At 42.6% G+C, this 16,566-nt stretch overlaps 1 protein-coding gene across 2 annotated transcripts; it reads left to right on the top strand.

Moving 5' to 3' along the window:
- The first annotated feature begins 14,284 nt into the window (after positions 1–14,284).
- On the top strand, positions 14,285–15,553 carry LOC119657683 (glycine-rich protein DOT1-like). Of its 2 annotated transcripts, XM_038064714.1 has the most exons (3): positions 14,285–14,560; positions 14,641–15,283; positions 15,323–15,553. In XM_038064714.1, exons 1-3 carry the CDS (start codon positions 14,555–14,557, stop codon positions 15,373–15,375), a joined length of 702 nt encoding a protein of 233 aa, XP_037920642.1. In that variant the 5' UTR covers positions 14,285–14,554; the 3' UTR covers positions 15,376–15,553. The 2 variants fall into 2 exon arrangements, with proteins under 2 accessions (XP_037920642.1, XP_037920641.1); XM_038064713.1 differs by having other exon boundaries at positions 14,641–15,553.
- The last annotated feature ends 1,013 nt before the right edge of the window (positions 15,554–16,566 follow it).

Below are 16,566 nucleotides of genomic sequence, written 5' to 3'. Positions count from 1 at the left end.
GTATCGCCTGAATACGGGCTCCTTCCCTACTTGGCTGTTAAAATCCCCAAGTATGATTTTAACATCATATCTGGGATAGGCTTCGAGGGTTCGTTCTACTGCTTCGTAGAGGGTATCCTTCTCTGACTCTGCAGTCTCCTCTGTAGGGGCGTGAACGTTAATGAGGCTTATATTTCTAAACTTGCCTCGCAATCGCAGAGTGCATAGCCGCTCGCTTATGTTTTCAAAGCCGATAACAGCAGGTTTCATTTTTTGGCTCACTAAGAAACCTACTCCGTGCACATGGCTTACTGGATGACCCCTATAGTATATGGTGTAGTGGCTCTTCTCCAGGACACCGGTCCCTGTCCCTCGTATCTCTTGTAACGCTGTTATATCAGCCCTATATTGGGACAGGGTATCGGCTAGCTGCTCATCAGCTTTATCTCTGTATAGGGAGCGCACGTTCCATAAGAAAATGCGCAAATCGTTGATCCGTTGTCGTTGCCGGGTTCGTCGTTGTAAAGTCCATCCTGTCCGAGGCTCCTTTCGTGGCTCCGTAACATCGGTTTTCCGTGTAGGGTTGTCAGCCCTACCCAACCCCCAACCTGGAGGACCAGTTGGCACAGTTTGTCCCGTTTTTAGGCGCGGGAGACTCGCCTTCATCCTTCTTCGTCTGCAGCTTTTCGTTACGAAAGAGCTCCCAGCGGTCACCACGTGGAGGTGGAGATAGGGTTTGGTACTGGAGCTGTTGGTGCTGGTTCAGTAGGCATTTCCCAGGTTTTATGCTCCATCGTGGGTACCAATCCACGTGTTGCCCTGGGACCTATACTACCCTTTGACCACTGCGCTCATATCTCCCTTAATATTTAGAATTTCGAGAAAAGGAGCTTAATTCGTGATAACTAATATAGAGGAGGTTTAGACCTTGAAAATGGTATATAGGGTATATGAGTTGGGGGGTCTATGTATTGGGAAATCGGCCGAAAACTGGAGGAATCTTTTGAAAAAATATAAACGCTGGTATCTCCGTTAATATTGAGAATTTTGAGAAGAGGAGCTTGATTCGTTATATAGAGGAGATTGAGACCTGCGTATTGTCGTTTCTCCTAAGAGATTTTAGGCATCCTAGTATAATCTATTGCTCCACTTAGGGACTGGTTAGTCGTCCTTTCTCATAGATATTGTCCCTGTAAACTTTAGGGAGAGGAGCTTCCTTGTCTATTCTGATCGACATCTCATCACCCTTGTTGTGCCGAATTTTGTAGTGGCAGGCTAGTCAGCAGTATCTCCAAATTTTGTTCATTAAGGAGACCGAAAATTCTTCGGAATATCTTCCTCCCGAACGAGGATGAAAATTTATAGATCTCCTTTGCTTTTCTTTCAACTCTCTGAAGAACTCGTGAAGGTCAAGAAAATCATGGTCTGGTAAATTAGGGACCTTATGGAAAGACATTTTGAACGGAAAAATTTTTAGAAGGTAAGAATGTCTCTTCGGTGCTAACTGATATTTTCTGCAAATTGCCTGTGGCTCGTGGGTTAGCATTAGCACTGAGTTTCTTTTTCGCTTAGTAGAAATTCCTGATCTATGAGCAGATTTCACATATTTACTGAGGAAATAAGTAAAGTAGATGAAAAGATTGAGTAGAATAAGTGTGGCTAATTAGTTATGGAATGGATAGTCCCGAAATCGAACACTCTAGTAAAAAGTTGTTTGTAGAACTCTAACAATAATGAGGAAACTGAAAAATGGATTTGATTATTTTGAGAAAGGTGATAGTTTTTTGAGATTTTTAGCATCCCAGCTTCGATAAACTTCACTTTCTCCCAAAGGTATGCGTAAGTTTACCTTATCAAGTTATTTCACTTCGTGCATTTATCGGGATCTATTATCTCTCTTGTAATTTTCGCTTATTACTACGTTTAAACTGCACAAACTAAACGGTGAAAGGCCACGGTAGCGCCAGGTGGGTGGACATTCAAAATTCCGTCGTTATTCAAGTGCCAGTCGAGGGATTCCCAATGATTAATGACTACCGAAATTCGCTAGATTTGAAGATATCTTGACGTTAAGTATACTTTAATTGTTTTCGCACTTTTTCTCAAGGGTTACGCAGCATAGTATATCCGCAAAAGTGCAAAAAGTACTATCACACGGCAATTCAAATGTCCACAACTGACTTCTACTCGCGTTCTCACCAGTGGGCTTCCCAGTTCACATGATGTACTTCCTCTAAACGACGAATACACCTTATAACACCGGGGTAATATCTGTAGTTATTTAATAACAAAAATAACTCATTAATTCCCCACAGTCGCTAATCTACCTTCATTGCATCCACTCGACAATGAAATGCCTACAAATAGCTGAGATCAAAGTGTTGAAGATCATCTTAGAGAAAATGGGGAAAATATAAAAACGGCGAAAAGATTGCAACAATGTGTACATAGTGCAGAATCACTTGGATCTCATCTCATTATTTCCGGTTATGGCAAAGATGCAAAGATGACCGAAGTTCAATGCTTGATGAACCATCATATCTTGCAGTTGGTGACATGATTCGTGGTACCGAATTTCAAGATTGATGATGTGTGCGTGTTATCATGGCCATTACTTTCTCATGCGGAAAAGCAGTTAGGCTTGCACTTTGAACACAAAACAAACAAAAAACTGCACTCTACTGCCACTGTGCCATGAAACTGAAGTAATTAACTGGTATTACATCCAAATACAGGGGCTCTCTTACGGCAACTCCAAGCATACCACCCTGGTGTGGCCGAAGTTATGAGGTAAGTGGGTATACCACACAAAAAACAAGCACATTCGTCTTCAACTTCCTCAGTCAGATCTTCCCAGGTCCTCAGCTTCCAGCCAAGTGATCATTCATACTTTCGTTTCATCTCGAAGTCAGTGTCTGCATTTCGTCGTGATCTTGAATTATGCTGCATTGCGGAGTTTATGTTTCTAACAACGTGTTTTGCTTGTAGAGCTGCAAACTCAATGGCGGCAGCCTAGCATGAAAACGAAAGTTACGAGTATTTTTATATTATACACAGCACATTTCCATAAGGTGTTTAGCATGGATTTTAATATTCTTCTGGACTGTATTCAGTGCTTTTTTCCCGCTTGAGTAGTGGACATTTTTAACGCGGAACATTTTCGTTCAGTCCTACAAAAACAAAATTTCTTATGCAACTTTTATGGACGAATTAATCTGTGCATGGTCTATGGCCGCAAAAAGCAGCAGTTGGCCGCAAAAAGTTGTATTTCCAGTTACCAAATTTTATGAATGAAAAGCTGCGATAATATGGTGATAAAATGAGATGAAAATTAATGCATACATAAGGTCTGTGATTAACTACTTTATTCTTAAATTTCATTGTGAGTCGACCCAATTCTTGGCATTGTCGTGACATTGATTAGTTTGGCTCCTCTGCATCACTTTATCCATCTCCGGCATTAATCTCGGTACTAAACCGATGGACCTAAATCCGCAATGCAGTCAGTTATGATCGTGGATAATTAGGTATGACCATTTTCAAATCAAACATTTTTCAGGCAGAATTAAAGACATAATAACACATGGCATCGGCTTTGTTCACGTTAAAAAAGCGGCTGAGAAAACTCTTAATGAAATCTCTTTCAACCTTATGGAAGAAGAAAGCTCTTATCGGTAGGCCCTACTTATATATAATATGTGATATGATCGTTGGAATATACCCAAAAAGGCTGCTTCATACCAAACTTATAACATTCAACTAATCCTACATTATTTATTACCAGAAACATCAAACTCAATACCTGAAAAAAACTCCAAGAACTAACTACAACTTTGAAGATGAAGCCAAGACATCATCATCATCACCGACGCAACAACTCGTATCCGGTCTAGGCATGCCTTAATAAGGAACTCCAGACATCCCGGTTTTGCGCCGAGGTCTACCAATTCGATATCCCTAAAAGCTGTCTGGCGTCCTGACCTAAGCCATCGCCCCATCTTAGGCAGGGTCTGCCTCGTCTTCTTTTTCTACCATATATATTGCCCTTATAGACTTTCCGGGTGGGATCATCCTCATCCATATGGATTAAGTGATCCGCCCACCGTAACCTATTGAGCCAGATTTTCTCCACAACCGAAAGGTCATGGTATCGCTCATAGATTTCGTCATTATGTAGGCTACGGAATCGTCCATCCTCATATAGGCGGCCAAAAATTCTTCGGAGGATTCTTCTCTCGAACGCGGCCAAGACTTTGCAATTTTTCTTGCTAAGAACCCAAGTTTCCGAAGAATACATGAGGACTGGCAAGATCATAGTCTTGTACAGTAAGAGCTTTGACCCTATGGTGAGACGTTTCGAGCGAAATAGTTTTTGTAAGCTGAAATAGGCTCTGTTGGCTGACACCAACCGTGTGCGGATTTCGTCATCGTAGTTGTTATCGGTTGTGATTTTCGACCCTAGATAGGAGAAATTGTCAACGGTCTCAAAGTTGTATTCTCCTATCCTTATTCTTCCTGTTTGACCAGTGCGGTTTGATGTTGTTGGTTGGTTCGTCTTCGGTGCTGACGTTGCCACCATATATTTTGTCTTGTCTTTATTGATGTGCAGCCCAAGATCTCGCGCTGATCACCGCCTGGTCGATCTGGATGAAGGTAGTTTGTACGTCTCGGGTGGTTCTTCCTATGATGTCGATATCGTCAGCATAGGCCAGTAGTTGGGTGGACTTAAAGAGGATCGTACCTCTTGCATTTACATCAGGATCACAGATCACTTTCTCGAGGGTTAAAGAGGGCATCCCCTTGTCGAAGGGCCGAAGCCATGTAATGAACGTTAGTTAGGCGCAACTGACGTGCGGTCAGTGGCAATGGATACAATAAGATATCGCATTGCTTCTACTGAACAGAAACACAATAGAATTTCTTTTGGTATTTCCACAACGGTATCATCATAACCATCAACGGCACAGAAGAAGAACAACTCCACAAATACCGGCTTTGCGCCGAGGTTCACCAATTCGATATACCTAAAAGTTGTTTGGCGTCCTGGCTTACGCTATCGTTCCATCTCCACCTCGTCTTTTTTTTTCTACAATAGATATTGCCCTTATAGACTTTCCAGGTGAATGATCCTCATCCATACGGATTAAATGACCCGTCCACTGCAACCTATTCAACGAGATTTTATCCACAGCCTGACGGCCATGGTTCGTTCTTTGGTTTTTGGCGCTGACGTTGCCACCATGTATTTCGGCTTGCCTTCATTAGTGGGCAGCCCAAGATCTTGCGCCGCCTGCTCAATGTGGATGAAGGCATTTTGTACGTCCCGGGTTATTGTTCCCATAATGTCAATATCGACAGCGTAGGCCAGTAGTTGGCTGGACTTAAAGAGGATGGTTGATGTTTTTTTCAGGGCCAGGCTACTGAGGACGCATAACCCGGCATCCCCTTCTCTTAGACCGTTGTTGATGTCGAATGATCTCGAGAACGACCCTGCCGCTTTTATCTGGCCTCGCACATTAGTCCGGGTCAACCTAGTCAGTCTATCGGGATACAGAATTCTCTCATAGGCGTGTACAATTTTACCCTGGTTATGCTGTTATAGGCGGCTTAAAAGTCAATGAAAAGATGAGGCAACTGATGGCCATGTTCCATTGAATGAAACCTCTCTGGTATGGTCCAGTGATCTTCTGGGCATATGGAACTATCCGACAAGACAAGATAACGGAGAATTTCTTATAGATGCTACTCAGCAACGTGATACCCCTGTAATTGCTGCACTGCGTGATTTCTCCCTTTTCATATATGTGACAGAGAAAGCCTCGTTGTCAATCACAAGTTGATGAACCGCTTGGTGTAGTTGGTCGCCTCAATATTTAACCAATTCGGAAGTAATTCCATCCACTCCTGGCGGCTCATGATTTTTAAACCGGTGAATTCTGCAGACTGTTTCTTCTATACTTGGTGGTGGCAGTATTTGTCCGTCGTCTTTAGTTGGCGGGTCCTCCAACTCGTCGATGTACTGGTTGTTTAGCAGTTCATCAAAATACTCGACCCATCGCTCCAATATACCCATTCTGTCGGAAATCAGATTTCCCTCTTTGTCCTCCATATGCGACTAAGGCCTCCTTTGGCGATAGAAGAACTTTGAATTGCACTATTTTTTGAGAATTCATGCCGGACCAGACCAAATGGAGAGCAACTTGCTCCCTCTTTGTTTGGTCCAAGAATCCCTCGTTTAGGGCTTAGCACCAAAACTTTCAAAGTATAAGGCGATGACGGGTTTACGATTTCCTACAAGGGCACAGGTAAACCGTGACACGCTACCTCACCTCTGCCCTGGGAACCGCCTGACCGAAGCGGTTCGCAGATGTTAAATGCTTCTTTATATAATTCGCAGAACATAACATAACTACGAATTATATTGAGTGTAAATTCACCCTATTAACCAAAGTTTGGTCAATTACTCAATTTGCAGTCCTTGGATTTGTCTATTCAGAGCACTGCAGTGAGAGCAGCTCATAGACTAATTTGACTAGATCTATGGGAAAACAATGGACGTGGGGGGCACAAAGCATTGAAAGAGTCATTGGGAGAACTGAATCTAGTTTTCGCAATGCCTTCCGATTCTCAGATCCCCATACATCTGTTTGGTAGAAGATATGAAGTTATCCTGAAACGGAGGGAAAACTGGCTGAAGTGTATGCGATCCTAAGGGCGGCAACCTGAATGATCGCAATCTGCAGCGACAGTCAAGCTGTATTGAAGGCTTTGATCACTTCAAAACTCGTTCAGGAATGTAGAAACCGATTGAATTCTGTTTCTAGATTCAATACGGTGGATTTATTCTGGGTACCTGGTTGGTGGTGTAGAGGAAAATAAAACCTCGGATGCCTAAGCAAAAGAGGCTTCAACTTTCCCCATGCCTGGATCGGAACCAGCAATTGGGGTGTCAGTAGCATTGACTGATGCTACTTTCAAAAACTGGGAACAAGCTGCCCATAATGACAGTTGGCGAAACCTTAATGCTGCTAGACGCACCAAACTTTTCCTGTCAGAACTAAACAAATATACTGGAAAGTTTATCCTTTCGAAAAGCAGGAAGACTTGCAGAAGTATTGTGGGCATTCTGGCTGGGCATATGTTCAGAACAGCAATTATTCAAAATCGTACGTGTCCATCCTGTAACGAGGAAACGGAATCCACGAAACATTTTCTATGTGAGTGCCCCGCCTACGGACGCATCAGACATCAAATTTTTGGCCCTGATGCGCTCCAACTGCAAGAGGTAGCATCACATCCACTACTGGAAATCCTGCGATACACAAGCGAGTCCGGGATATTCCGTTAGGAATAGAGTACAATGGACCACTAAGGTCTGAGTGCTCAGAGGCTTTGCCTCTCCCCCCTACCTCAAGCACACACACACGGGACACAATGAATATGTCACTATGTCTGAGGACGAAAACCGGCGGCGCACGTTCCACTCTGAACAACATCCCTCCGCGTTATTACTTTATGGTAGACCCAGAAAGATAGGGGACGGGGAGATGGTAGGAGTTGCTTTTATAGCCTCATAAAGCTATACAGCTTCTCTAAGATATCTACCTCTCTCCATAAATAAAAGCATTCCAGTAAGGCTCATCTTTTCTTTCAAAGGGACATATGCAGAAGTGAGGTGCTGTATCACACTTAAACTTCGGAATCATTCGTCTCATTGGTTCTGCAAAAACTAAATATAATAATTGTTCCTATTTTTTCTCACGTAATAGCTGACACCCATCACCGATTGTCTATCGACGTACTAAGCATAAAATGCCAAATCATAGACCGACTGAATCGAAGTTAAATCACTAGACCTGCAGTAGGCCAGACGTTAGAGTAATCGTTATTCAATGTATTCAATTAAAGGCACCTTGTTTCAAAATTTACAGCATTTTGCATAGTTATGATTATCCATCTAATAGACACGCAGCGCCGCATCGATTTTCGTGTTGCCCAATGTATGATCGAACTCTCGATTCGTTGCAAAACCATCATCGCTATCAGCGTTTATTCGCACGTATCGCTCCATAGCGCCCTGTTGATGGGGTTATGATCAAAATGAACAATCGAAACCAATTTATTTGTGGTCTAACGAATTCACCTCGTGTGGTTATGGCAACAAAATCTGAGCTTACACTTGAGGTGCCTGTAATAATGCGTGTAATTATTCGACCATCGGGTAATAAATGAATGGGAAAAACTATCAATATAACATCGGAGAGATCAGGATCGAAATTGGTTTGGACGATTGGTTTCATTAGTTTCTCTAATGTTATTTCCTCTAACTATGCCATGCTATTAACATAGTATGCTGATCCCAAACCCACGTAAAGGAAGAGGGTTTGAGGCGACGTACTTTCTACTGTTCTCAGTAGAACAAAAATAAAATGCTGAGATCAGGCAAAGAAATAAATAAAGTATAGTTTAAGTTATTCCACTAGGCTGAATCCTACCTGATCTCTTAGTGACAGATCCCGCGACAGGCCGACCAAGAAAATGCACCCAATGTCGGTAGAAACAACATGATCGGATTGAGTCACAAGTCTCAGACAAATGGCAGGGCGTCCACCTCAGTCGATGCTGCAGGACGGACCCCGGCCCTGTCGAGAAATGGGCAAGAGTTCTTGACGCATGAACAGCGTCAGGACGTAAGTAAGTTGATCCAAACAAAATAAATACGTGTCTGCACGCTAAATACTGGAACCCTAACTGGAAACAGCGAGGAACTTGCAAGAGCCCTACGGAAAAGTCGCATTAATATCTGCGCTTTGCAAGAAACCTCTGGCGCCAGAAACTGTGACATAGAACGCGAACGCTGTAAAAGTGGCTATAAACTTCTTTATTTTGGTAGTCCACAAACAGTGTCTGCATTGCCTTCTCAAAGGTTTCCGTGATGTCATTAAAAACGTCGAACGATCAGCTGATCGCACTATTCACTTCTTCACCGCGTACGCACCACAGACAGGTGAACCTGGTGCCGAGAAAGGTGCCTTCTGGCAACTTCTCGATAAAAAAACTTGTCATGTGCCTGCTGACGAGTATATCATGACTGCCGGCGACCTTAATGGTCATGTGAGTGAAAAGGCAGACAGTAACAGGTGCCATGGGGGAAAGGGGTTCGGAGCGCGCAATGAGAGTGGCGACCGTATAATCGATTTTGGGACACCAATCGTCTGGTACTTATGAATACATGGTTCATCAAACGATTGTCTTATCTTCCAAAATTTTATAGTGGCAACAGTAAAACGCAAATCGAGCAAATTCTCATAAGACGTGGACATTTTACCACTGTCACTGATTGAAAAGCCGTTCCCTATGAGTCCATCGCACCTCAATATCGGCCGTTGATTGCCGTCCTATGAATTAAACCACTCATAAAACAGCAAGAGGAACGCACTGGCCCGGCCCGCATTAAATGGTGGCGACTTCATAAGAAGAAAAAAGAAATGATCTGCCTTACGCGATTATCAGCCATTACGAATGTCAAATGTAATTGTGGAACCAAGCTAAAGACACGATCAACAAAGCGGCCTCTGCTACCCTCCGGGTCACCAAGCCAGGTAAGTGATACATCAACCGAGATACTTGGCTTTGTAATAACAATGTCGAAATGAAGGTCCGTCAAAAGAAACGCCTCTACCACAAGTTTCTCAGAGATAAAACGCTCGGCAATTGGTAAATTTAAAGGATGTCAACCGGGAAGTAAAGAAAGCGATCGCTGTCAACCGATAAACTAGATACTTGGGATAGCGAGAAAAATCAGTATCAGTATCAGTATAGCTGAAACGAACGCACACCAGATATCGAACACTTCTGTCGCGTTAATGACAAGAACAGTACTTTGCTTACCAATTGTCGAGCCGCGACGGTTAAATGGTGAGAATACTTCGAGCAGATATCAACTGAACAATTTGCTCATCCTCCACTTCCACAATCATTGCCGACATTTGGACACGTTCCACCTGCTAGCGCAACTGAAGTCAAGAAAGCAATAAAACGAATGAAATCAGGGAAATCCACAAGACCTGACGACATTGCATCTGAGCTCTGGAAAGCGAAGAGCTGGGACCCAACAATGGGCTCAGTGAATTCTTTAATCGGGTTATTCAGAAAGGTAGAACACCATCTGACGGGTAAGAAAGTACCCCTGCTCCAATATAGAAAAAGAAAGATAATCCAGCGGAATGTTCAAATTACCGTCCGATCCGGTTACTTTCACATACCATGAAGATTTTTTAACGCATTCTTGATAACCGTATTCGCGAAATCGTTGAAATAACCGTGAATCAAGCCAGATTTGTCAAGAACTGCGAAACTACTGACGCAATACACGCTGCGCGGTTGCTCATGGAGAAACACCGTGAGAAGCATTGTCCTCTCTACATTGCATTTCTGGATCTTGAGAAAGCGTTTGACCGTGTGCCACACGAACTCATATGGTATGCTCTACGACAACACTTAGTGCCAGAAGAACTCGTGCGCTGGGTTCAAGTGCTCTACCCCACGATCCGAAAAGTAAAGTTCCAAGTGTGGCGGGTGCATCAAAACCGCTTCGTGTCTCTGTTGGTGATCATCAAGGAAACACCCTCTCACCACTCCTCTTTGTGCTTGTTATGGACACTGTCACACGAGACATCCAAGGGATGTTTTCCTAGTCTAATAGCATAAATGAACTCGAACAACTTGTCCAAAAATGGAATGATCGCCTCATGTAACACGGTCTGAGATTGAATCTGAATTAAACTGAACTGACGACCGATCCCCATGAAACTGGCACAATTACTGTCAGCAGCAATGACCTGCCCAGAACAGAGCAATTTAAATACCGCTATCAGCCAATGGATAACTGCGTTATGAAATTGCTTCACCCATTATCGCAACCTGGATGAAGTGGCGTTCCACAACTGGTATTCTTTGGGATCAACGAACATCTCAAATCTAAAATTGGTTCTGAGTGTTGGCCGACTATAAAAGGCAACGAATGGTGTCTTGCGGTAATGGAGACGAAGATGTTGCTTTAAATTAGTGGAGTGACATGTTTTGATCACATCCGAAATGACGATATCCGCGATCAATATGGGGATGCACCGATCGTGGAAAAGCTGCGAAAAAGGCGTCTTTGATGGTATGGTCACGTAATTCACACTAACGAGAATTCACTTTAAGTAATCCAATTACTTTTTTATTTTAATAATCCGTTAAGTAATTAACACCACTTCTCATTTCAACAATCCTTATAAATATTTAAGATATTTTTAAATTAACAATTCATATGTTGTTTTCATTAATGTACACTTAACATTCTATTTAATTCAACGAACTCAAAAAGACTTCTCTCCTCAATTCCCAACTTGATATCTATCTAAAAACTTTTTAATCTTTTTTCAAGTCCCACTGAATAATTAATTTTAGTGACAGGTCTCAAAAAACAAAATTATTCATCGCACACTTTTCTGAGATCTTCCACTCCATTGGTGTGCCACGCAAAGTGGATAGATCCGCGCCATCTATTCGCTCGCAACATTCGAAATAAATTTCGAATGCTGCGAATCCTGCCGCGCCACATCACTCCGCCCCCAGATGAAACCTAGGGGGTTTCAGCGACTGATCCCCGAACTTCGTTCGCCGTTAATCCACAAAGCGGACACGACGTTGCTTCGGGGCGCACGCGGGTTTCAGCCTGGACAAAGAGACCGCCTTTTTGTGACCACCGATCTCGAGCTGGAAGAAATGTTCTCCCCGCTCGAGATCGGTGGTCACGTCGGGGTCACCAATTAAGTAATCCAATTACTTTTTTATTTTAATAATCCGTTAAGTAATTAACACCACTTCTCATTTCAACAATCCTTATAAATATTTAAGATATTTTTAAATTAACAATTCATATGTTGTTTTCATTAATGTACACTTAACATTCTATTTAATTCAACGAACTCAAAAAGACTTCTCTCCTCAATTCCCAACTTGATATCTATCTAAAAACTTTTTAATCTTTTTTCAAGTCCCACTGAATAATTAATTTTAGTGACAGGTCTCAAAAAACAAAATTATTCATCGCACACTTTTCTGAGATCTTCCACTCCATTGGTGTGCCACGCAAAGTGGATAGATCCGCGCCATCTATTCGCTCGCAACATTCGAAATAAATTTCGAATGCTGCGAATCCTGCCGCGCCACACACTTGCCAAGATTGGTCTGAACATCGAAGTCGATGGTAAACGACCAAAAGGCCGGCTGAAACAGCGGTGGCTTAGTACGCTGGATGGGGATTTGCAAGCCTCGAGATTGCGTCCAGATCAGGCATTTGACAGGACCAAATGGCGAAACTTTGAAACCGTTGACAATTTCTCCTATCTAGGGTCGAAAATCACAACCGATAACAGTACGATGATGAAATCCGCGCACGGTTGTTGGCAGCCAACAGAGCCTATTTCAGCTTACAAAAACTGTTCCGCTCGAAACGTCTCACCATAGGGTCAAAGCTCTTACTGTACAAGACTTTGATCTTGCCAGTCCTCATGTATTCCTTGGAAACTTGGGTTCTTAGCAAGAAAAATTGCGAACTCTTGGCCGCTTTCGAGAGAAGAATCCTTCAAAGAATTTTTAGCACAATGATGAAATCTATGAGCGATACCATGGCCGTCCGGTTGTGAATAAAATCCGGCTCAATAGGTTATGGTGGGCGGGTCACTTAATCCGTATGGATGCGGATGATCCCACCCGGAAAGTCTATAAGGACAATATCTATAGTAGAAAAAGAAGACGAGGCAGACCCTGCCTAAGATGGAGCGATGGCGTAGGCCAGGACGCCAGACAGCTTTTAGGGATATCGAATTGGTGGACCTCGGCGCAAAACCGGGATGTCTGAAATTCCTTATTAAGGCAGGCCTAGACCGGACACCAGTTGTTGCGCCGTTGATGATGATGATGAAATGGCGAAACCTGTCACGACGACCCGACCCCACTTGTGAACGGGACAAAGGCTGAAGAAAAAGGAAGGATAGGGAGTCGCGGTACACCCTCTCTCTCATATCTGGATTTTAGGTATTTATCTGAATCAAGAGAAGTCCATACTTGGCAAGGAGGTTGTCAAGGAAATATTTGAGAAGGATTATAAGTTTCACGGAAGCGCAAAGACGGAGCGTTATCATTATTGGCCTTCAACACTTTACATAGAAGTAAACAGACAATAGGTAACAGGGAAGGCTAATTAAATTCTTGCATGTATCTTTTCCAATATACGATCGACATTTTGTCCTTGGTAGGGAAGGGAATAACTTCGCAGTTTTATGACGCTGTTTATAACTACTCCCGGCTGGCTGATAAGTTGACTAAATGCTATCACTTTTCCTTTAGTTCAGCAGAAGTATTTTGAGTGGGCATCGAATTTGATTACATACGATTAAAATACCGATATTTCTATTTACAATCTTTTAACCTGCGTAATATTTATTTTCAATGTCTCGAAACAAAAATGCATCCATTATGTACACAAACGTTCAATGTTTTCTATTTGAAACAGGCAAAAATTTACAATTTATTTGCAACTTATAAGCAAATATACACGTTATATGCACATATTTATGTAAAAATTGGATATTCATTAAATATACGGCAAATTATTAGGTTTCTTTCTCCCATATTACATTCACACAGAATGATACTTTATTAAGACAATTATTCCATTTTAAAATTGGGCAGAAGTCAGCCAAGAAAAACGAAAGACTTAAGCGAGTAACTTCTTTTTAAATTTATTGAATTTTTATTGAAATTAGTCCATACAATTTGATTAATTTAATTGTATCGCTATTAATATCGCACAAACAATCAAATTGGATAACACAAATCTATTTCCTCAAAAATAAAATGATTGACTTTCCGAACGAGAACATAGCGCTTAAAACTTTTCTAACAACATACTTTTCACCTTTTCCCTTAGGCGATTCCTTTTCCCATTTTCAAGTGTGTTATGCTTCGAAACTTGACCGTCACCATCATGATGAGCATTTGATCGATAAATGGGTTAGGAGAGTGATTATGAAAAGAATTATAAAAGACATAAAACACGAAAGCCATTATCAAAACATGAACAGAATGATATTGACCAAAAGACAATAGCCGAAGTGATTACGATGCTTACATAACCGCCTTTTCACAGTTGATATGGCGCCGTTGCAGTACTGGACCTGAGCCAAGTTACAGCAACGATACAGCTGTTCCTCGCAAGCGGGAGCCCAGCAATAGACAACGAGTAACGAGGCTCGGATGGGTATTGCCTGCAATGACGCTGTGTAAAAATGAGTAATGAGCAATGTGTGCAATGAAGTTCCCCCAAACACTTTCGTTTTCGTTAGATTTCTTGCATTGCCGGCAAATCTTACCATAAGCTGAAGAAAGCATTTCTCATGTTATTGGAGAAGAGGTGAATCTTCTTCGCCATGGGTCATTCTGGGATTTCACTATAAAAACGAGAGTTCCTGCCTTCGTTAGGTATCAGTTGTCGTTATTTCTTACACGGACTAACAACGACGAGATGAAGGTGCGTGTCCTTGGATATAAGGATAACAAAAAGTGTTAAAATTAAAGAACGGTTCGCTAATGGTGATTAATATCTTTTAGGTGTTCGTGTGTTTACTATCGATCTGTGCTGTTGCATCAGCAGGCTTTCTAGGACTAGGAGGCGGTGGAGGTGGTGGTGGTAAATTTGGAGGAGGCGGCGGCGGCGGATTTGGAGGCAAATTCGGTGGAGGCGGAGGCGGTGGTGGCGGATATGGAGGAGGAGGTGGACATGGGGGTGGATATGGAGGAGGAGGTGGCCATGGGGGTGGATATGGAGGAGGCGGTGGCGGTGGTGGTGGTGGCGGTGGTTCCGTCCATATTGTAAAGGTCATTAGCCAAGGAGGCGGTGGTGGTGGACATGGAGGTGGGGGCGGATATGGTGGTGGCGGCGGACACGGTGGAGGATATGGCGGTGGTGGAGGCCATGGTGGTGGATATGGAGGCGGCGGCGGCGGTGGTGGAGGCGGTGCCGTTCATGTCTACAAAGTAATCTCTCAATCTGGCGGCGGCGGCGGCGGAAGTGGCGGCTACGGCGGAGGACATGGTGGAGGCTACGGCGGAGGACATGGTGGCGGCTATGGCGGAGGCGGCGGAGGAGGTTACGGTGGTGGCCATGGAGGAGGCGGCGGTGGCGGCTCAGTCAAAATAATCAAAATCATCGATGGTGGTTCCGTTGGTGGAGGTGGTGGCGGCGGCGGCCATGGTGGATGGGCTGGCGGAGGCGGATGGGCTGCTGGCGGAGGTGGTGGAGGCCTTAGCGGCGGCTGGCAACCATCTGGAGGCTGGGCCAAATAAACTGAATGTAACAGTGTTTTAACTGCAACACAAAGATTAGTAACCTTTTATTGAAAATTGTTGAAAATACCCAAGGATCATCGTTTTTTGTTGAACTTGATGTTTTTGTACACAAAATGTACCTGTTGATATTGTGTTTTCACAAATATTAAATAAATTAAAAAGTATCCCAAATTAATTGGATTTTACTTTGTTCTCCAGAAAATGCAAAGAAGAATTATTGGTCAGCCATGAAGAATGAATGAGTAATGGTTAATTGAAGATTAGTACAGAAATAAGTGATCGGAGAAAAATGAGTGAGTTGTAAAAAGTCGATCATCAGAAAATTTAGATTGATTGAGAGCATCGAGTATCTTCTCACGCTAATAGCATACAGACTCGTGTTTCATACATTTTGCTATGATATATTCCTGGATTCATGCTTTGCAAATTTAAAAATGCATACTAAATAGAGACGTTAATTCAACACTTGCTCCTTTCATCAATGCTAACAAAATGAAGGGAACAAGTGGTTCCTGAAATGTCCGTATTTGCAAGATTAATAAATAACACTAGCGAAGCGAAAAAGCAAGTTTTAATTATTTCAAATAATTTAATCGTTAGGAATACCGCATAATTACACTCAGATGCTTAGGAGGGTTTAAACGTAGCATCACGCTAATCTTAAGCATGAAGACTGCATCAAATGTTGAAGATACGTTAAAAATACTACTGGAGAATATAAGTATTTCTTCAACACCGCATTTGTTATTGTGATCACGCAAAGAAGCTGCGCATTCATTGAACGTTCACTTTTAATTTTGATGCAAACCATGAAAGTCGATTTGAGGAACTTAGTAATTTTAGATGCAATAAAATTGACCTGTATGTTTTCACTTGAATAATTATGTGCTCCACTATTGTGTGCACATGTTCAGAAGTAATAAAAAGTTCTGAATATTCCTGATATTTCGATTTTCGGGGCTGGATTGTCCTCACCCATACAGATTAAGTGGGCCGGTCGCAACCTATGGAACCGTCCGTAGTATCGTCCTTAAATTTCGTTGTAAATTTCGTCGTCATTGGCTACTGAATCGTTCATCTTCTCGTAGAGGGCCAGAAATTTCTTTGAAGATTCTTCTCTCGAACGCGGCTAAAAGTTCGTAATTTTTCTTCTTAAGAACCAGAAGTCCTGAAGGAATATCATGATAG

Source organism: Hermetia illucens, chromosome 5 (genome assembly GCF_905115235.1).
Source record: "Hermetia illucens chromosome 5, iHerIll2.2.curated.20191125, whole genome shotgun sequence".
Taxonomy (NCBI): domain Eukaryota; kingdom Metazoa; phylum Arthropoda; class Insecta; order Diptera; family Stratiomyidae; genus Hermetia; species Hermetia illucens.
Note: the sequence above shows the minus strand (reverse complement) of the source record. Positions and strands in the feature narration are given on the sequence as shown.